This window comes from Geotrypetes seraphini, chromosome 12 (genome assembly GCF_902459505.1).
Source record: "Geotrypetes seraphini chromosome 12, aGeoSer1.1, whole genome shotgun sequence".
Lineage (NCBI taxonomy): Eukaryota > Metazoa > Chordata > Amphibia > Gymnophiona > Dermophiidae > Geotrypetes > Geotrypetes seraphini.
In genome coordinates this window covers 14,070,342-14,092,485 of record NC_047095.1, presented here as the reverse complement: position 1 = coordinate 14,092,485, position 22,144 = coordinate 14,070,342, and the positions used below count along the sequence as shown (strand labels likewise).

At 42.7% G+C, this 22,144-nt stretch overlaps 1 protein-coding gene across 1 annotated transcript in view; it reads left to right on the top strand.

Moving 5' to 3' along the window:
* Positions 1 to 18,861, top strand: part of SLC30A7 (solute carrier family 30 member 7) — a 76,223-nt gene extending 57,362 nt beyond the window's left edge. The window contains 3 exon segments of the mRNA XM_033916825.1: positions 10,239 to 10,329; positions 17,086 to 17,235; positions 18,191 to 18,861. Coding sequence (XP_033772716.1) covers positions 10,239 to 10,329; positions 17,086 to 17,235; positions 18,191 to 18,238 — 289 coding nt within the window. The 3' untranslated portion in view covers positions 18,239 to 18,861.
* The last annotated feature ends 3,283 nt before the right edge of the window (positions 18,862 to 22,144 follow it).

Genomic DNA, 22,144 nt, shown 5'->3' with positions numbered 1-22,144 from the left:
CTAGGAAAGAAAGCTAGGCTTCTACAGGACTCCAGGTACTTCCTCATTCCTGAGAAGTCAAGGGGCTCATGTCAGAATATTAGATCTAAGATATCTCAATCTATTCCTCCATAAGTAACATTCAAAATGATCATTCTTCCCTCCAATCTTCCTATCTTGAAGGGAAATTGGCTGAATAAACTGGATTGCAATCTATGTAGTTTACAGGAAATACCTTGAGTTCCTTCTGCTTATTGACCATTATCAGTACAAAGTCCTTTGGCCCTCACTTTCACAAAATGCTTTGTAGTGGCGGATGCTTGTGTAACACAGGTGGTGTCATCTAGAGTTTTTCCATACTTTGATGGCTGGCTTTGGGCATCTTCCTCACAGAATCTAGTTCTAACACTCAGATTAAACTAGGATTTATCATCAACTTTGAGAAGTCATTACTTATCCATCAAACAAGATTTCATTCATAGGTGTCATTCTAGACGCAGTTCAAGCAAGAGCTTTTTCTGGAACCAGACAAGCTGCAAACCCCTAATGCTTCATATCCAGAATGTTAATTTTTCTGCTACTACCACAGTCGAGGTATACAATAAATATTGGTCCACAAGACTGCAACAGTACCCGTGCCCTGTTTCCACATGAAAAGGACAGCCCTTCTTCAGTATTGTGGACTTCCAATTTTTAGTACTGCAATGCACCCTTGAACATTCTCATCCAGTCATTCTTGGAGACTTTAATCTACGTCTGGAAAATGACACCGCACCTTTTTACTAATGACATTATCCTTACTTAATAATAATATAATAATAATAATAATAATAACTTTATTTTTGTATACCGCCATACCCAGAAGAGTTCTAGGCGGTTCACATCAATTAGACAAAGTTACAAGTGGTTCCATACCAAATTGATCAAAGTTGTGAACAACGAAGTAGAAGTGGGGGAGGATGTGTCAGGAGGGGGAGATAGTTCGGGGGGGGAGAGGTGGAGGTTAATAAAGGGGCATTAAGGGTCCTGGTCTTGGAATAGGTGGGTTTTGAGTAATTTTCTAAAGCCGAGATAGTTGGGGGCCTTGAGGACCATTTGGGCTAGCCATGGGTTTAGCTTGGCGGCCTGGAAGGCGAAGGTTTTGTCAAGGAATTTTTTTGAGTGGCATAGTTTTAGGGAGGGGAAGGCGAAGAGTTGAGTTCTGCAGGAGTTCTTAATGTTGTGGTTCAGGGTGAAGTGAGGGGAGATCTAGCTTGGGGATAAACCAAATACTGTTTTGTAACAAAAGCAGGCGAATTTGAACAGGATTCTGGATTCTAGTGGTAGCCAGTGGAGTTTGTGGTAGAAAGGGGTGATGTGTTCCCATTTTTTCAGGCCGAATATGAGGCGAACAGCGGTGTTCTGGATTATCCTTAGTCTTTGGTTTTCTTTGTGGAGCTCAAGTAAATGATATTGCAGTAGTCCAGTATGCTAAGGATGGAGGATTAGAAACATAGAAACATAGAAAAAAAGCGGCAGAAAAGGGCTATAGCCCACCAAGTCTGCCCATTCCATGTATCCCCCCCCTGAGTTTACTCACTTAAAGATCCCACGTGAGTATCCCATTTTCTCTTAAAATCCGTCACGCTGCTGGCCTTTATCACCTGGAGTGGGAGTCTGTTCCAATGATCCACAACTCTCTCGGTGAAGAAATACTTCCTGAAGTCGCCACGAAACTTCCCTCCCCTGATTTTCAGCGGATGCCCTCTGGTGGTCGAGGGTCCCATGAGCCGGAAGATATCATCTTCTGACTCGATGCATCCCGTGATATACTTATACGTTTCAATCATATCTCCCCGTTCTCTTCTTTCCTCAAGTGAGTACAGTCGCAATTTCTTTAGTCTTTCTTCATACGTGAGATCCTTGAGCCCCAAGACCATCCTGGTGGCTGTTCGCTGCACCGACTCGATTCTCAGCACGTCCTTTCGGTAGTGAGGTCTCCAAAACTGAACGCAGTACTCTAAGTGAGGCCTCACCATGGCTCTGTACAACGGCATCACAACTTCAGGTCTCCTGCTGACGAAACCTCTGCGTATACACCCCATCATTTGTCTTGCCCTGGAGGAAGCCTTCTCCACTTGATTGGCAACCTTCATGTCCTCGCTAATGATCACTCCTAGGTCGCGTTCCGCTGTGGTCCTAACCAAGGTCTCACCATTTAGTACATAAGTTCTACGTGGGTTACTCTTTCCCAGGTGCATTACCTTGCATTTTTTAGCATTGAAGCCAAGCTGCCAAGTAGTTGACCATTGTTCCAGCAGCAGTAGATCGTGTGTCATATTATCAGGTAATAAGCTTCTGCCTACTACGTTGCAAAGTTTGGCGTCGTCAGCGAACAGCGATACCTTTCCCCTAAGTCCTTGCGTCATATCTCTTATGAATAAGTTGAATAGAATCGGACCCAGGACCGAGCCCTGCGGCACTCCACTTATCACGTCCGATGCTTCAGATGGAGTACCATTCACCACTACCCTCTGATGTCTGCCGCTCAGCCAATCCCCAACCCATGTAGTTAGAGTGTCTCCTAATCCTATCGATTTTAGCTTGTTCAGTAATCTTCGATGAGGGACGCTATCAAATGCTTTACTGAAGTCCAAATACACTACGTCCAGTGACTCTCCTGCATCCAGTTGTCTAGTAACCCAGTCAAAAAAGCTAATCAGATTAGATTGGCAGGATCTACCTTGGGTGAACCCGTGTTGGTGTGGATCACGCAGTTTTTCTTCGTCTAGGATTGTGTCAATATTCTGTTTGATCAGTGTTTCCATGAGTTTACACACTATAGACGTGAGACTCACTGGTCTGTAGTTTGCTGTTTCTGTCCTGCAGCCCTTTTTGTGGAGTGGGATTACGTTGGCGGTTTTCCAGTCCAAGGGGACCCTTCCTGTGCTTAGGGAAAGATTGAAAAGAACAGATAATGGTTCTGCCAGGACTTCCCTTAACTCCCTGAGCAGGCGGAATGAAGTGTCGTCAAAGTATTTTTTTATGGTGCGGAGTTTCCATAGCACCAAGATACTTTTTCTGACTGTGATATCAGTGTGTTTCTCAAGGGATAGATGTTTGTCCAGTGTGACTCCCAGTATTTTTAAGGTTTGTTCGAGGGGGAAAATGGATCCTTTTACTTGAATTGTGGTGTCTTTGATTTTGTCTTTGGGGGTTGTTAGGAAGAATTTTGTTTTGTCTGGGTTTAGTTTTAGTCTGTAGGATAGCATCCAGTGTTCTATTTGACTGAGTATGCTTGCAAGGGAGGTGAGGAGTTCTTGCGTGAAACTGGTTAGCAGGATGACTATGGTAATGTCATCTGCGTAGATAAAAAATTTGAGCTTGAGGCTTTGCAGGAGGTTTCCTAGGGAGGCGAGGTAGACATTGAACAAAGTGGGGGACAGGGGGGAGCCCTGTGGCACACCGCAGGAGTTTTCCCTTAGGATGTTTTCCTTAGTAAGTTGATAAAAACTCCTATGAATATCGCAGGACTTGTACTTGATGCTGTATTTTTCAGCCTCTTACTTCCTAGTAGTCATAGTTGATCTAATTCTTCCATTTGCCATTATTTAGTAGAGTTTTCCTGCATATGCACACCCAGCTCTAAAATACCTGAAAGACCAAAGGGGAATGTACCAGAGACCTCGGAAATTTAACTTATAATGCTTTTGTGCAAGATGTTACGTTGTCATTAGACTCTCTCTCAGATTTACCCTTTGATGAACAGGCTCCAAGTAGGATCTCGCCTTTGATATGATATCTAATAAGTGGGCTTCTCCTAGAGTGGGCCAGTGATAAGCTACTCCTGCTTAAAGGCTAACTTCACTATTTGGAACATAAATGGCACAAGACCAAAGATACTCAACAACATAATATAAAAATCTGGCAAATACCTACTCCGAGGAAAAGCTCCAAATACAATTAAGAGCCTTAAGATTCTTCATCTGTACAGTTTGAGGATTAGCATATTACTACTTTGAGGAGATTAATAAATTACAATCATCTTTGTCTATGTCTTCACCACAGGCAGTTATTGACTCTTCTGTACATGCATCATCTGATACTAGATGCTTAATGGGTTTATTCCCCCACTGTAATAGCAAAAACCCTGAATTCTATTCATCTCACAACTGCGACTCATGAACCTCTACCATCCAGGTGAGAGCGCACCATGACCCAGTACAGCAGCATGATAACCTTCTCCGATTTGTTCGTGATCCCCTTCTTTATCATTCCTAGCATTCTGTTTGGCGGCGGCAAAAAGAGTGAACGGAATGATAAAGAAGGGGATCACGAACAGATCTGAGAAGGTTATCATGCCGCTGTACGGTCCGTGGTGCACCCTCACCTGGAGTACTGCGTCCAGCACTGGTTGCTATACATGAAGAAGGACACAGTACTACTCGAAAAGGTCCAGAGAAGAGCGACTAAGATGGTTAAGGGGCTGGAGGCGTTGCCGTACAGTGAAAGATTAGAGAAACTGGGCCTTTTCTCCCTCGAACAGAGGAGATTGAGAGGGGACATGATCAAAACATTCAAGGTACTGAAGGGAATAGACTTAGTAGATAAGGACAGGTTGTTCACCCTCTCCAAGGTAGGGAGAACGAGAGGGCACTCTCTAAAATTGAAAGGGGATAGATTCTGTACGAACTAAGGAAGTTCTTCACCCAGAGAGTGGTAGAAAACTAGAATGCTGGGTAGAAGAAAAAGACTTAATAAATATAAAAAATCCTTTTAGCAAATGCTCTTTAGCTATGTGCAAAAGTGTGAGGAAAAAATGTTTAGGTAGAAATAGAGGTATTTTCTTTTCCCCTATATTATTTACGTGAGATTTCATACCAGGAAGGGAGGGGGGAATTTTTAAGAAGTGGGAGGCAAAAGGGCTAAGATGTTTTGGCCAATTAATTGAAGAAGGGGAGGTAAAAGCTTTTATAGATATACAATTAGAAGGGAGAGATCCTTTTCCCTTATTTACAGATAAAAAAAATTGTATATGGAATTTTAAAGAAAAAAGAATTTGAAAAAGAATTAGGGGAACCAGTAGCAAAAGGGTGTATTTCTTGGTTATATAAAATTATAAATGAAGATAAAGCAATTAAAACATCATACATGAAAGCATGGGAAAAATATCTGGGGAAAGAATGGTCCATAGATGAATGGGGGGTAATTGTATCACATCTTTTCCAGATAGCTAGAGCTGCCACTTTAGTGGAGAATGCTATTAAACTTTTAACACGTTGGTACATTATTCTGGTTTTAATTAGCAAATGTATTAAGCAGTGATGCTACTTGCTGGAAAGGATGTGGCAGAAGAGATACATTTTTTTCATATGTGGTGGGAATGTCAGAGGGTACAGAGGTTTTGGGAACAAGTATTTGGTTATGTGAGTAAATTAATTCAAACCCCACTTAAATTGAATGCCAAAAGGGCACTATTGGGAATAAAAATAGAATGTTTAACATCTTCCCAATCTAAACTCCTGGACTTGGCATTTATAGCAGCTAGATTGACATTGGCTCAGCAATGACGAGTGCGAGATGTACCTACATTAAGAGATATGAGGGAACGCCTGGGAATAGTCTGCGAGAAATTTAGATTATCGGCCCTATTAACAAAACAATGGACAAAGTTTAATGATATATGGGAGAGCTATATTCAAATAGAAAAAGAAGTTTAACGAAAGAATATATTGTCTTATTTTGATAGATTGGGGATCCAGGTCTCCTGGGAGGGAGGTGGGGGAGGTAAGGGATAGGTTTGCTGTAATAGTAGATAAATAAGTTGTATTATTTTTATTAATATATTAAGACTGTGAATCATATTTAATGATGATTATGTGCTGCAGTGAAGCAGGATTACTTCAGTAGTAGTAGGATGGATAATTTGCATTATTTCTATTAGTTTATTAAGATGGTGAATTATATTCAATGTTGATTATCTAATTTAGTGAGATTGCTGTATTAGAAAAATTATTAAAAGAATGAAAAAAAAAAAAAAAGAAAACTGGAACACTTTTCCGGAGTCTGTCATAGGGGAAAACACTCTCCAGGTATTCAAGACAAAGTTAAACAAGTTCCTGCATTATAACTTAACAGCTTTCTTGAGCAAAGGAATGCAAGGCACCCTAATCAATTTGGTTTAAGGTATATAACACAGTAAGTGCATTGGTGGGACTTACAACTTACATCCAGAACCATCTTGATCCAAGATAAAAATGGTTATTCAGTTATTGCTTAACCGTTAAGCTGACTTTGACTTGGTAAGACCACTGACTATTTCTTCAGAGGCTGCAAGATATCTCTGGTAGCATGTTAGAAGGGCTTACATTATATCTTTTTAGTAGAACATACACTGTACTTTGAAACACAAAATCTGATCCATATCCATTCACTTGTGAAGTATTGTAGGGTTCTATATTAGGCCCTGTTCTATTTAACATTTTTTACCTCCTCTACTAGGTCCTGTACAGTCGCTTAAACTTATAGCATATGTGTATGCTAAAGATATCCAAATTCTAACTGTGTTTCTTCTAGATTTTATGTTGCTGAAGTACACTTTGGGCTTAGCTGAAAAAGAGGGATATTGAATCCCATTAAATAACAATTTATAACTTTTGGCATGCCAGAAACAACTGTTTCCTTCAGGCACATTCTCGTGTCTAGTTTGTTTTCAAACTTTTTCTTTTGCTTGTCAGACCCTTTAAATCTTTGCTGTCATGCCCAGTGCATTTAAAATACCCCTGGATTTCATTAACACTTGTCACTTTTAACTTGTGTTCCACAGTGTAAAAAGAGATGCATGACACCAAATGGAAAAATTTGAGGCATGCATTGATAACATTAATCATTTGGGTTGTTAGAGTATGGTATATATGGTATTCAATTCTGTTGACTGTTGAAGATGTGAGAATAAGAAAACATAATTAACATTTCTAGTGCAATGTGTCTAGTGGTCCTGAACTATATGTTTTCAAGTTTCAAGTTTCAAGTTTATTAAGTCTTGATGAATCGCCTATATAATTTACTAGGCGATGTACAATAAAAATAACATGTATTAATAAATGAAACAAGTACAATGTTAAAAATGACATAAAAACAAATTTGTTGTGTAGACATGAAACATACTTTACAAAATAATCAAAAACCTAAATTCACAATAATGTGAGGGTAAAACATACAAGACATGTGAGGCTAAATAGGGAAATAGTTACAATTTTGATAGAAGAGAAGAAGAAACATAAAAGGGAAAAACAAAAGGTGGGTAAGAGGTGGCTGTTTTTTTAAAAAAGAAAAAAACCGAAAATGTATATAAGATTGTCAATTTTTACTACTCATAATAACCATACGCATCTTTGAAAAGAAAAGTTTTTAGCATTTTTTTAAACTGAGTTAGGTCTTTTAGTTCTCTGATGTGTTGGGGTAGAAGATTCCATGATTGAGGGGCATTAACTGAGAACATATCCTGTCTTCTGGTTCCTATCATTTTAATAGATGGAACTGTAAGAAGATTAGTTGAGGATGAACGAAGTGAGCGTGTCGTACTATAAGGGATAAGCCATCTGTTAATGAATTGGGGTTCATTGTAATTTAAAGCTTTGAACACCAAAAGCAATAATTTAAAGGTGAATCGATGGCTTATAGGAAGCCAATGAGATTTAACTAACAGCGGAGTAACGTGGTCGTATTTTTTTGCTTTGTGAATTAGTTTCACGGCGGTGTTTTGTTATGCTATTTGCATCTAAACCTGCAAATAGCTTGCAGAAAACTGTCAATCATCTTTTTCAACTGCACCTCCTTCCCAGGGAGCTGCTCCTGCCCCCCCCCCCCCAGTTTGTTTTCTGCAAGGAAGTTGCTCAGAAGTGTTTCCACTTTGCTCTGAAGTTTTATTATTTTTGAGTATTTTTTATAAGTGTCCGATTGGAGGCTTGGTGTCCAGAGGTTCCCACTTCTTAGAACCTCTGCCTGGAAAAAGATGCAGACTCGTGTTGTGGAAGTCTGCTGCTAGTAGGATCAGCCCTCAGACACCTAGCTAACGAGCCTGCTTTTATATTTTTGAAGCTCATAGGCCATCCCCTCTGAAGCTGCTCACATCCCTGATTTATTCAGAAGCTTGTCCACAGACTTTTTAGTTCCTTGGCTCGGCCAGGATTAATACCACTGTTAATAAATATATAAATGGGCTGGCTGCATGTTCCTTCCTTCTTCACAATGAGGTTTTCCAGGGGTTGAGGTTCAGTCCAACCTAGGTCTGACCGGCAGCCTGAAGACCAGGTCTGAGGCTCGAGCCAGTCAGGTGTGGTATGGTAAGCATGTGCCACAAAGAAAGTCATGGCTGTTGCCTTAATCCCTTGGACCAAGGCTTCAAATTTCCTCTTTAGGAGCAAGTCCACTCTACGTTCCTGAGAATCTTCTAGCATCATACTTCCTTCACTAGGCAGTGACATGCATTTGGTGAGTTGCGCTACCAGCAAATCCACCTTCGATTGAACAAACAGTTGCTGAAGATTCAAAACCATCAGGTAAAGCTTGGCCATAGACTTAGCCACCCATAGGATCCCCTCTGGAGACTCCTATTGGTCCGTGACCAGCTTTGTGATGTTTGTATGCAAGGGAAAGCATGTGGCTATAGCAACAGAGCTGCTCATAACTGAGCAATGAGACAAGGGAACTGGAGGAACTTCCAGTTTCACTTCTCTCAGTGAGGTGGAAATAATGCCTGAGAGCGCGAGGCTTCGAAGAGTCGGTGCTCCATGGGGGGTCTTCTCCCTGATCCAGGGTCACTGTCGCTTCTTGACTGTCACTCTCATGCAAAGAACCAGACTTTGCCAATGAAACTTCATCCTGGGACAAAAGTGGCATGGATTTGGACTGTCCATCTTTACAGTCTGTCAGACTGAACCTCCTGGTTCAAGTGTATGTCCTTGACTGGTCAGGGCGAATGCTGAGGGAAACTCCCCTGTGCCACTGCCTCTTGTGTTCTGCAAACAGAGGACCAGTTTAAATAGGTATTCCACATAAAGCTTACAAAATCTGGAGTGAAGTCTTGTACTGGGGGTCTTGTAGACCCCGGCAGGGACCCTCTACCTGTCCTGGACTCTGCAGCCCCTGTGCCTTCTATGCTTGGCTAATGCACCTTCAAAGGGCTCTTGAAAGGGTACCTTCCCCTGGCAATGCACCTGCTGTATGGTGCAGTGGTTAGAGCTACAGCCTCAGCACCCTGAGGTTGTGGGTTCAAATCCCTTGCTGCTCCTTGTGACCCTGGGCAAGTTACTTAATCCCCTCATTGGCCCAGGTACACTAGATAGTTTGAGTCCGCCAGGATAGATAGGGAAATGTGATAAAATACCTGAATGTAAAACCACTTAGGATATACTGTAAGTGGTATATAAATAAATAAATAAATAACTAAAATAAAAATAATGAGGATCCCCAAATGCTTCTATCTGGGGTGAATTATATAGGGGACACTCTGTAAAGCTATAATCTGATGGATACTCTGTATCAGACAGTGGGCAGGAGATTTGCCTCTAAAGCCACATTGAGCAGGTTCCCCTTTCAGGGGCAGATGCTATTTGGCAAGAGTCTAGATGATCTAATGGCAAGTGTTGCAGACTGTCAGCCCAAGGCCTTATAAGACAGCAGACCCTGAAACATAGAAACATGATGGCAGATAAAGGCCATATAGCCCATCCAGTCGGTCCATCTGCAGTAACCATTATCTCTTCCTCTCTCTAAGAGATCCCATGTGCCTATCTCAGGCTTTCTAGAAATCGGACACATTCTCTGTCTCTACCGGGAAACTGATCCACACATCTACCACCCTTTCTGTAAAAAAATATTTCCTTAGATTACTCCAGAGCCTGTCACCTATTAACTTCATCCTATGCCCTCTCATTGCAGACTTTCCTTTCAAATGAAAGAGACTCGACTCATGCACATTTATATTACATAGGTATTTAAACGTCTCTATCATATCTCCCCTCTCCCACCTTTCCTCCAAAGTATACAGATTGAGAACTTTGTCTGTCCCCATACACGTTATGACAAAGACCACGCACCATTTTAGTAGCCTTCCTCTGAACCGACTCCATCCTTTTTATATCTTTTTGAAGGTGCGGTCTCCAGAGTTGTACACAATATTGTCAAAATAAGAGCTTAATCTTTCTTTTATTGGTTGTATTTAACCTGGAACAACTTTCTATTTTTATAATATGTCAACAGTTTATTTTTTATTTTAGTGTTGTTCCACTCCTAAGACAATCGATTGGAGTACTGATGCAGCGAACTCCTCCATCACTGGACTATGCTCTGCCTCAGTGCTATCAAAGGGTAAGTGTTGTGGTAGAAGAGAGTGTTTGAGTTTTGTTTAAAGATTAAACAGATGAAAACATTAAGTACTCTGAAATACTAAATTTTTTTAATATTATAATTTTTATTAATTTTCCAATAGCAAATACCATAAAAGAGATACAGAGAGATACAAAGAACCAACATCAATAGACAATGTAAAGCTATGCACGTTGTTTCTTTACGGAAGCTTAAAGGAATGTGTCCCAAAACTGAAAAAATAACCCCTGCTCCCAACCCCCTCAAACCCATACCCTGAGAGTTCCAACATCATGAATGTATGGCAGTGGTCCACCAAACTTTTTGACACCAAGGACTGCTTTTACAGAAGCAAATTTTTCCAGGGACAGGTGGGTGGGGGGGAAGGATTTGGGACAGGTTCGTAGGGCAGTTTTATACACAATATACATTACATTTTTATTATTATTAAGTTATAATATCATAATAGAAATTATACAACTTACTATAATGCAGAATCATTGGGAGCCCTGAGCTTGTTTTCCTGCAACCAAACGATCCCATCTATGCAGTTCAGGGAGGGCCAAACCTCCCTGTTTCACAGGCAAAAACATCTGTGTCAGGGAGACTTGGCTTCTTATTGTTCCAAAGAAACTTTCTTAAGATCTTATAAAAAGTTGCTAAATCCATGTTTGTCATATACATTGGAAAGGTCTGCATCACAAATAACCATTTGGGAAACAATACCCTTTTAAACAAAGCTATAAGACCCCTTAAAGTCAGAGGTGGACTAGTCCAAAGGGTCAAAATATCCTGTGGATATTTTTCAACAGTATATGAAAGTTTTCAGAATATGCTTTCTTTATATCATTAGTAATGTGGACCCCTAGATATTTAAGTTGGTAAGTTACTTGTTTAAGAGGAAAAGGTGTCACCTAATCTTCATAGTTATACCCACTGAAAGGCATGGTCTCAGACTTATCCAAATTTAATTCCAGACATGACTCCCTTCCACAGTGCTCTGTCAACTGTAGGGCCCTCTGTAAGGATGCCCGTGGCTGGGTCGGGAGCAGAAGGTCATCAGCAAAAGCCATACAACGAACCTCTACCCACAGGCCCACTATATTTTCATCCTCCCTAAGTTTCATCAACAAAGGTTCCAATGAAAGAATAAACAAAAAGGGGGCAATCCTGGCACGTACCCCTTTCCAACAAAAAATAATCAGACACCTGTCCATTGACCAATACTGCTGAGAGTAGCATAGTGTGGAGAGTTTTAACCATATTAAGAAAGGGACCACCCATACCAAATTTTTCCAAAATGGAAAATAAATATTCCCAAGCTGCACAATCAAAGGCCTTAAGGGTGTCAAGGCTTATTAACAAATCTGGAATATCATGAGTGATACTGAGGCCATAACATTCCTAATATTCCATACCGCTTGCCTGCCCTGGACAAATTCAACTTGGTCAGGATGTATCAACCCAGGCAAAAGGGAGGACAGGCGCATAGCTAATATTTTGGCCAACAATTTAAGTTCAAAGTTTTATTAATGAAATTGGCCTGTAAGAGTCCATAGATGTCGGGTTCTTATCTGGTTTAGGGATAAGCACTATAAAAGAACAATTAGCATGAATAGGAAATCACCCTGTAGCCACCACTTGAGCAAAATAAGCCTCCAGGGGTAAAATTATGTGGTCCTGCAAAATTTTGTAAAATTCAGCAGAGAGGCATTCGGGGTCAGGCGTTTTCTGCAATGGAAACCTCTTAATGGCCTCTCTAAGCTCAAGCACTGTAATAGGCTGATGAAGAAGGTGAGTATCTACCTCTGATAAGTGAGGCAAATGTGTTGCACTAAGGTACAATGTTAACCCACTGACAGCAGTGGGTTTCTGTGCATAAAGCTCTTTAAAGTAATTATAAAACAATGTTACCAACTGCTCACTGTTGGTGAACATCTGGTGACGTAGAAGACCTTTATAAAGATGAGGGCCTAACTAGGGGTGTACTAATCATGCCAATAATTTACCTGTACAATTACCGTATCTATAAAATTTATATTTATAGTGTTGTTGGGATCTCATAGTATTCTCATGTAATTTTACATTGAGCGCCATTCAAGCTACCTGTAGCAGGTCCTTATCACTAGGATTTCTAGATTAAATCCATCAGTGCTTACAAGTGTCAATTCGCTGCTGCAGCTAAAGCATTTCTCTCGCCAAAGTACTGAATTAAAAAAAAATTAAAAGCCTGATGCAGATGAGGGGAATGTCCCCTAAACATAAAGGCAGTCATTTTATTATTGGCTAGTGTGTGCTAACCATTAGTAAATGACATCCTAAATTTTGGAAAAATAATGGCATACTGGAATATTTGCATAACTATTACCATGCTTCATCAGGTAATTTATTCCTTTCCCATTTTGTATTTGTGAGAATTATCCAGTATATATATGGCTAAGTGGAAAACATCCTTTAAATGTGGGCTTGAATTACTTTGATCGATTGAAGAAGGTTCATGAACTCAGTTCAGGTCCATGCTCTGATTTTGCATTGATTCTATTGTTTGGTAATTCTGCAGTAATAATTTGCTATTTTAGCAAGTAAGTCTCCTGAGAGCATGTGCTTCATGGAAAATTGCTGAACAAGAGGATCCTCGGGGCACATGGAGATAGCATGATGGCAGATAAAGGCCAAATAGCCCATCTAGTCTGCCCATCCGCAGTAACCATTATCTCTTCTTCTCTCTAAGAGATCCCACTTGCCTATCCCATGCCTTCTTGAATTCAGATACAGTCTGTCTCCACTACTTCCTCTGGGAAACTGTTCCACACATCTACCACCCTTTCTGTAAAAAAAAGTATTTCCTTAGATTACTCCTGAGCCTATCACCTCTTAACTTCATCTTATGCCCTCTTATTCCAGAGCTTCCTTTCAAATGCGCATTTATACCACATAGGTATTTAAATGTCTCTTATCATATCTCCTTTCTCCTGCCTTTCCTCCAAAGTATACAGATTGAGATCTTTAAGTCTGTCCCCATACACCTTATGATGAAGACCACACACCATTTTAGTAGCCTTCCTCTGAACCGACTCCCATCTTTTTGAAGGTGGGCCTCCAGAATTATACACAATATTTTAAATGAGGTCTCACCAAAGTCTTATATAGGGACATCATTACCTCCTTTTTCCTACTGGCCATACCTCTTTCTATGCACCCTAGCATCCTATAGCTTTTGCTGTCACCTTTTCAACCTGATTGGCCACCTTAATATCATCACCTACAATTACACCCAAGTCCCGCTCTTCTGTTGTGCACATAAGTTCTTCATCCCCTAAACTGTACTATTCCTTTGGGTTTTTGCAGCCCAAATTCATGACCTTGCATTTCTTAGCATTAAAGTTTAGCTGCCAAATTTCAGATCATTCTTCAAGCTTCCCTAGGTCTTTTTTCATGTTATTCACCCCATCCAGGGTATCTACTCTTGCAGATTTTGGTATCATCCGCAAAGAGGCAAATCTTACCTGACAGCCCTTCAGCAATATCGTTTATAAAATGTGAAAAAGAACAGGCTCAAGAGCAGAATCTTGAAGCACACCACTGGTAACATCCCTTTCCTCAAAGTGATCACCATTGACCACTAACCTCTGTCTCTTCCACTCAACCAGTTCTTGAGCCAGCCTGTCACTTTGGGGCCCATCCTGAGGGCACTCAGTTTATTTATTAGATGTCTGTGTGGAATATTGTCAAAAGTTTTGCTAAAAACGAAATAAACCACATCAAGCGCACTCCCTCTATCCAATTCTCTGGTCACTGAGCAAAGAAATTGATCAGATTTGTTTGACAAGACCTACCTCTAGTGAATCCATGTTTGTCTCTGGTCCTGTAATCCACCGGATTCCCGAAACTTTAGATAGATTGTGAGTCCGCTGGAACAGATAGGGACAAATGATTAAATACCTGAATGTAAACCACTTAGAAACCTTGATAGGTGGTATATAAATAAATATAATAAACATAAATAAACTTCACCATTCTCCGTTTTAAAAGCGTTTCCATTAATTTGCTTACCACAGCAGCCAGACTTTCAAGACTAATTCCCTACTTCTTCCATCTTTGTTTAGAGGGACCACATTCACCCTTTTCCAGTCCTCCCGACTCTAGAGAAGAATTAAAAAGGTCAGTCAGTGGAGCCACCAAAACTTCCCTAAGTTCCTTTAGCACCCTCAGGTGTACACCATCTGGCCCATTGCTTTGTCTACCTTTAATTTAGCTAGCTCCTCATGAACACAACCCTCTGAAAATCGATCAGGTCTACCACTCCTCCATCCCTATTCGCGTTTGTCTTCTGCAGTCCTGCTCCCGGCGCATCAGATGTGAACACAGAATAGAAATATTTGTTAAGCAATTTAGCCTTTTCTTTATCAGCTTCTATACATTCCTCTCCTTCACTTTTGATTCTCACAAAGCCACGTTCACACTTCTTCCTATCACTGAAATATCTAAAAAAAAAAAAAAAGTCTTGTCTCCCTGTTATACCGTGTCTGCTATTTTTTCTTCCTTTTCTTTCTTGACTACTCAACCAGGTTCTCTTAACATTTCCAGATATTTTTGCCCGTCTTCCTCTTTCTCCGATCTTTTGTAGTTTATGAAAGCTGACCTCTTATTCCTTAACTTCTCAGCTATTCAGCTATTACTTTTGAGAACCAAAGCAGCCTTCTTTTCCTCTTACTTACTTGCCTCACAAAAAGGTTTGTCGCCCTTACAATAAACTCCTTTCAGTTTTGCCCACTGCATTTCTACTCCTTTCAGACGTTCCCAACCAGACAGCAATTTCTTGACGTAACCCCTATCCATTCAAAGGTAGCTTTTTAAAAGGTCTAGAACCTTTACATTTGAATGAGCCCTCTCTATACCAGTCTTAATATTAAACCATACTATGCAGTGATCACTGGATGCCAGATGATCACCCACTGTAACATCAGAAACACTTTCCCCATTTGTGAGCACTAAGTCCAGTATGACCCTATCCCGCGTGGGTTCCATTATCAACTACTGGAACAGTTCTCTTTGTAGAGAATCCAGGATCTCCCTATTTCTAGAAGACCCCGCAATAGGGATTCCCCAGTCAATATCCAGCATGTTAAAATCACCTATCAGTAAAACATCCCCTTTTTTAGATATATTCTGAATGTCTACTATTAAATCTCTGTCCACTTCTTCCATCTGTGAAGGAGGCCTTTATATCACACCATTCCCTCTTTCCAAATTGATCTAAAGTGCCTCTTCCATGCCTTGCAGATCCTGAAATTGTGTAGCTTTAATATGATCTTTAACATATAACGCTACTCCCCCCTCTTTTTCTTCCTACCCTGTCTTTCCTGAACAGATTATAGCCCAGTATAACTACATCCCAGTCATTGTTCTCCGTGAACCATGTCTCTGTGATCCCACTATATCCATCTCATCTTCTTCCATCAGTTTCTAGATCCAGAATCTTGTTTCTCATACTTCAAGCATTACTCATCTGGGGGCTTTGATCACCTTGCCCCATCACTTCTAGTTTAAAGCCCTCTTCAGTAGCTTAGCCAGCCTGTCGCTGAAGGCACTTCTTCCCTTCTTTGATAGATGTATACCATCCCTGCTCAGCTGCCCTTGAAAAATCATCCCATGGTCCAGGATGCCAAAACGCTCTTGACGCCTAGAGTCCGTGACACTCATTTCTCCTGATTTAAAATCTACTTCTAGTGCATGCCTCTTCCATAGTGTAATAAAGACAGTGTTAACATTTCAGAGAGAATCTCATGCAGTACTATATTGCTTCACAAATATTTGGGATTTTAAATGAAAATTATATTCTGAGAACCTCATATTTATTTTTCTTTATTTTTTTAATGTGTCTTACTACATAATTTGCTTTTACAAAATGTTGATGGTTATGATGGTTTTAGTCTGTAAAGATTTGTTAATGGGAATGTCACATTTTTTAAAAAGAACTTCCACCGTTTAAAGAGAACTAGGGTTACCATATATACTCTAATATAAACAGATCAGAGTATAAACAGAGAAAAGTTTCCCCCACCAAAAAAGGGAAACTGTTAACTGGAATACAAACTAGTGTGTGTGTGTGGGGAGGGGGTTACATTTAAGTGTCCATCTCATCCGATGGACATTTTTTCCTCCATGCACCTCCCTGTAGTTACCAGCTTCAACTGAAAGCAGATTCTTCCTCCTTTAGCTGTTATGCCCTGGGCCAGTAACATCAAGGCAGCCAGAGGCAGAGCTGTGAACCCAGAAGGATTTGTGGCAGGAACATTCTGGGACTGTGGAGGCTTCATTGTGTTCTTGGGCCAGGTGGCAGCACTCCTTCCTTGTTCAGCTGACAGCAGTCAAAAGCAACGCTGTTGGGCTGGTGCTCAAGGCCTGAGGCATGCACAAATGCTTTTAGGCCCTTCAACGAACCAACACCATAACCTTTGACTGCAGTTGGCTGAACGAGGAAGGAGTGCTGTCTAAAAACAGTACAAAGGCCTCAAGAACTGGGACCAATTCTTTATTCACAAAGACCCGACACTGTCAGTGTTTCAGTTGAAAGCCTGCATCAGGGGTCTGTATGGCTATCTCGTATATACTTGAACAATGCAACATTCAACAATGTAAAAGATTCAAGTCCCGATCAAAGACAAACTCGAGTGTATATCGGTGCAGTCACAAACACGAAGCACATTCTTAGCTCCTTCTCTATTTGGTTTGAAATGTGTGCTATTTGTATTCTAGGTGCAGCAGTTACAAGGGGTTTACAGTTTACATGATCCTCATTTTTGGACTCTTTGTTCTGATGTTTATATTGGAACACTCAAACTTCTAGTCGCACCAGATGCAGACTCAAGATGGATTTTAAGCCAAACGCACAATATTTTTACTCAGGTATGACTGTTTAAATTGTTGGAGTAGGAAATACAGTCAGTAAGGTAGAACTGCTGTTTTTGGGAGAGCATCTTTTTTGGGGGAAGAGAGGATAGAATTTGTTTTGGTCTTTAGCTTTGCTTGGGGAGTTTGTGGCAGAGTATGAGTCCAAAGTTGCCTTGTATCTGGGATGTTTCATGTTTTTATATCTGATGTACTGTTACCCCATTTGTATTGAATTTTCATTTCTTGCAGTTCTACTTCTATGTATTGTAAGCCAGGTCTACAGAAAGCTTGAAATTGACAAAAAAAAAAAAAAAAATCTTATCTTAAAAAATTGAATTATGTCTACCAAATTTAGGAAAGATGTTGCAACAGCTATTTGTGATGAAAACTTCAGGAGGGGCTGCTTAATGTGGCCCAGTTTTAAGACAAGCAGCTAGTTACTAAAGCAGGTTGTGGAGACGCCAGCAACATAAGAATATCCTTATGGGCTCATACCAATGGTGCATCAAGCCCAGTAGCCCGTTCTCACAGTGGCCAATCCAGGTCACTAGTACCTGGCCAAAACCCAAGGTGTAGCAATATTCCATGCTACTGATACAGGGCAAGCAGTGGCTTTCCCCATGTCTTTCTCAATAACAGACTAAGGAATTCCAGTATGACCCTATCCCACGTGGGTTCCATTACCAACCGCTGGAACAGTACTCTTTGTAGAGAATCCAGGGTCTCCCTATTTCTAGAAGACCCTGCATTAGGGATTCCCCAATCAATATCCAGCATGTTAAAATCACCTTGGGCCACAGCTTATTCTTTTGAGTGTTGGTAAGTGAAGTCTGGAAGATACTGTAACAGAAGCACACCCCCCATCATTTTAGTTTCTTATCCTTTTTTGCATGTTTAAGTCTCGCTGATTGAAAGCTGCATGTCAGTTCTTTCCTTATAGATGTTTCCGTTTTGTATTTTTGCTTGACAGGTTGGAGTGAGACAGCTTTATGTGCAGATTGACTTTGCAGCCATGTGAGACCATCCAAAATTATGCTTTTTGGGCCAAAGTTTTCTGGTACTGTACTCATCTTTATAAAACTGAAGTGTTGTCATCACAGCACATCTGGACCAAGCACACCACTGCGTGTAATTGTCTGCCCCTGGAAATTTCTTCTTGGGAGTAAAGATTAAAGGATGTCTGATGGACTATTAGTCTTGTCTTTTTTGACCCCCCCCCCTCCCAACCCAAGTTTTATTCCATGCCAATACAGCTACTTTGTATGGATATTTTTGTTCCAGCATGAAACTGTGACTGTCGCTCTTCTGTTTGTTAGAGCCAATCAAGACCAGTGTTATCAAAAATTGGAGATCTGTCTTGTATATAGTATACACTTGTTGATATTCTTCAGTATAATCATATGTTTGTAAAATTGTTTGTACTTTGCAAACTTAAGGAACCAAACCATATTGGGTTTTCAAAGTGCCTTTACTTCAACAAATGTTTTTTCAAGTATGAATATGAGACATCAAAGGTCTTATTCTGATTTTTATTGATGTACTCAGTATAACTCTTTCCATTGATGTATACAAGTCTTTTAAACATAGTTGCAGATTTTAAAACTTTCTAATTCTGCGCCTAAACATGTTTTTTTTTATTGGTGTCAGACGATGAGTTTTTAAAATTTCTGAATATATGAATTTGTGAAACATCTCAATTGTATTAATGTTTGCATTGACACTACTCCATTATTTAAAAACCAGTATGAAAAAAACCTTTGAAGAGTTATTAAATCAACAGACACTTTTTATCAAGGAGGAGATGTGAACTGAAGCAACATTTCTAGGTATGTAATAACATTTTTGCCTTTCTTTCCCTCAAAGGTTTGGTCAAGTTTTCATTGAAATTATTTTTTAGACTCTAACTACTTAACCAGATTAAAATAACCATTTTAGGATTTTTTTTGGAACCTGCACATATGCAGGGACATTCTATAAATATGTTTGTAATCCATCTCGGCATGCAATTTTGCAGGTGGGAATACACAAGAGCATTCTCTGGGTGAAGAGAGGGGTACAATTATATAACTTGTAGAATTCTATACGTTATACATGTATTTATCCCAGGACAAGCAGGCAGCATATTCTCACATGGGGGTGACGTCATCTACGGAGCCCCAGCGCGGACAGCTTTTCAAGCAAACTTGATTGAAGTTTCAAGTTTGCTATGCTGCACCACGCATGTGCATGCCTTCTTGCCCACTAGAGGGCGCATCCCCACCTCGTGGTCCTCAGTTCTGTTTCTTCTGCGGAGCCAGAAAGCCCTATGTGTTTTTTGCTCCGTGCAAGTGCCTTCTGTCACCGCGGCTGAGTCTTTGGTCTTGGTCGCTGTGTTTTTCCTTTGGTTCTTCTTTCTTTTCGCCTTTAAATTCGTTCAAAAAAAAAAAAATACTAATTTCTTTCTCGTCGGCTCCGGGGGCTCCCGAGAGCCGCGGCTGCGGGACCTTGTTCGTTCCCGGCCTGTGTCTAATTCATGTCCCGTCCCTTGACGGGCTTTAAAAAGTGCAACCGGTGCGCTCAGTTGCTTTCAATTACCGATCCGCACCGGTGGTGCTTATTGTGTCTAGATCCCGAGCACCCGACGGACTCTTGTACCAGGTGCTCTACCTTTCAGCCTAGAGCTCTCTGCCGACGTCGTGCCCGAATGGCGGAGCTCTTTGCTGTGGACCCTGCGGCGGGGATGGCCTCGACATCGGCCTCGGCTCGGCCCCGGCCTTGACCTCGGCCTCCACTCCTTCGACCTCGCCGCGGATGTCTTCCTTGTCCAAGCCTGCGGCCTCGGCGATGAAATCTGCTCAGGGTAAGTCCTCACTTCCTTCCTTGACTCCAGGGTCTGCGAAGAAGCCATCCTCGGGCTCCTCGATGGGGGCGGGTGGGTCGTCCTCGGCCCTGCCCCGAGAGTCGAAGTCGGGTGCCCCGAGGGAATACTCGAGACCGAGGTCGCCCTCGAGGGAGCACCCGCCGGCCCCGGATCTACCGGCCATGATGGGGGTTCCTGTCTTTCAGGACTTGCTCCTTGCGCTGATTGCCTCGGAGCTGTCCGGCGCCCTAGCGCACCTGCAGCCGGCTTCGGCATCGACTGCCCCGGCTTCGGCAGCCTCGGTTTCGGTACCCTCGACTTCGGCCCCCGGGGTGGCTCCGGCCTCGACCCCGACCTTGCCATCGACCTCGGTTGACCAGCCTGAGCGGAGTGTGCGGCCTCGGGACAAGGTGCGACAGGTTCGGAGGATCTCTTCCTCTTCTTCCTCGTCGAGGTCCTCCCGGGGCTCCTCGGGTCGGCCTCGGGCGAAGCGTCGGTCGAGGAAGCCCAAACGTCCTCGGGGTTCTCCTCGACGACGCGGTCGCTCCTCGCCGACCGGGGCCGAGACCCTGCATGTCTCGGAGCTCCGCCTCGATAATCCGAGGCTTTTCCGTTCCTCCGAGGTGGGGTTATCGAGGGACTCCTCGCCGAGACGGAAGGGGCATGCCTCGGTGCCTCATACTCCGGGGACTTCCCACAGGGGTTCCTCGGGGCATGGGCGGTCCCCGACCCCGTCAAGATCGCTTGGTGCGGCTTCTTGGGGTTCAGGGTCTGGCACTGGTAGGGAACCTCGTTACTCCCGTGAGGCTTCCCCTTCCTTTTTGGCGGCGCGGGCTTCTCGATCTCCCTCTCCGCCTTTGAAGCCCTCCTCCTTTTCGAGATTTGTGCTTGATATGGGGAGGGCTTTGGACCTTGATCTTGTGTCAGGTTCTCAATATATGAAGGAATTTTTGGAGGAGCAGGATTTGCCTTCTCCACCAAGGGAGACTCCTAGTCTGCCTCTCAACAAAGTTTTCCATCAGACCTTCCTGAGAAACTTGGACTCCCCTCTCACGGTTACGGCGGTTCCCTCGAAGATGGAGTCAAAGTACCGTACAGTCCCTTGCAAGGGCTTCGAGAAAGCGCAGCTGTCTCACCAGTCGCTGCTGGTGGAGTCGGCGTTAAAGAAGTCCCAGCCTTCTCGGGTCTCTGCTGCGGTCCCCCCCGGAAGGGAGGGGCAGACCCTGGACAAATTTGGTCGCCACCTCTACTCCAATTCTATGATGGCTGCTAGGGTCCTTAATTATGCTTTCACATTTTCGTCCTATTTACGGCAGATGGTGAAGGCGTTGCCCCGTTATCATTGGGTCATGCCGGATTCCCATAAGGGGGACTTTGGTACCTTAATGGCCAACTTGTCCCAGCTGCGTCTGTACCTTTTTCACGCCATTTACGACGCGTTTGAGTTGGCCTCTCGGGTCTCCGCCTTTGCGGTGGCGATGCGCCGTCTCGCATGGCTCAGAACGCTGGATATGGACCCAAACTTGCAGGAACGCCTGGCCAATCTACCATGTGTTGGCTCGGAATTGTTCGATGAGTCCTTGGAGGCGGCGACCAAACGCCTGTCCGAACATGAGCGCTCCATCGCCTCCTTGGTCCGTCCTAAACCCCGGGTACCGCCGCAGAAGCCGTTTAGACCTCCACCGCGGCGATACCCGCAGAAGTCGACGCCGGCAATCTCTAGGCCTCCGCCCTGGCGTCCCACTCAGCAGGGCAGGGCGTCCCAACCGAAACCTCAGGCTCAAGGGACATCTAAGCCGGCTCCGTCTTTTTGACGTGATGAGCGGATGGGGGCGGGCCCCCTCGCGCTATCGACGGACTCCCTTCCCATCGGGGGCCGCTTGCAGGCCTTTCATTCGGCCTGGGCCATGATCACGTCGGACGCTTGGGTGCTTCGGATCATCTCCGAGGGTTACTCGCTAAACTTCTCAGCCACGCCGCCGGAACATCCGCCGGGGGCATCTCTTTGCAGTCAAACCCAGCTTCCTCTTCTCCTCTCGGAAGCCAGGACCTTGTTGAGCCTTCGGGCGGTGGAGCCGGATCCCC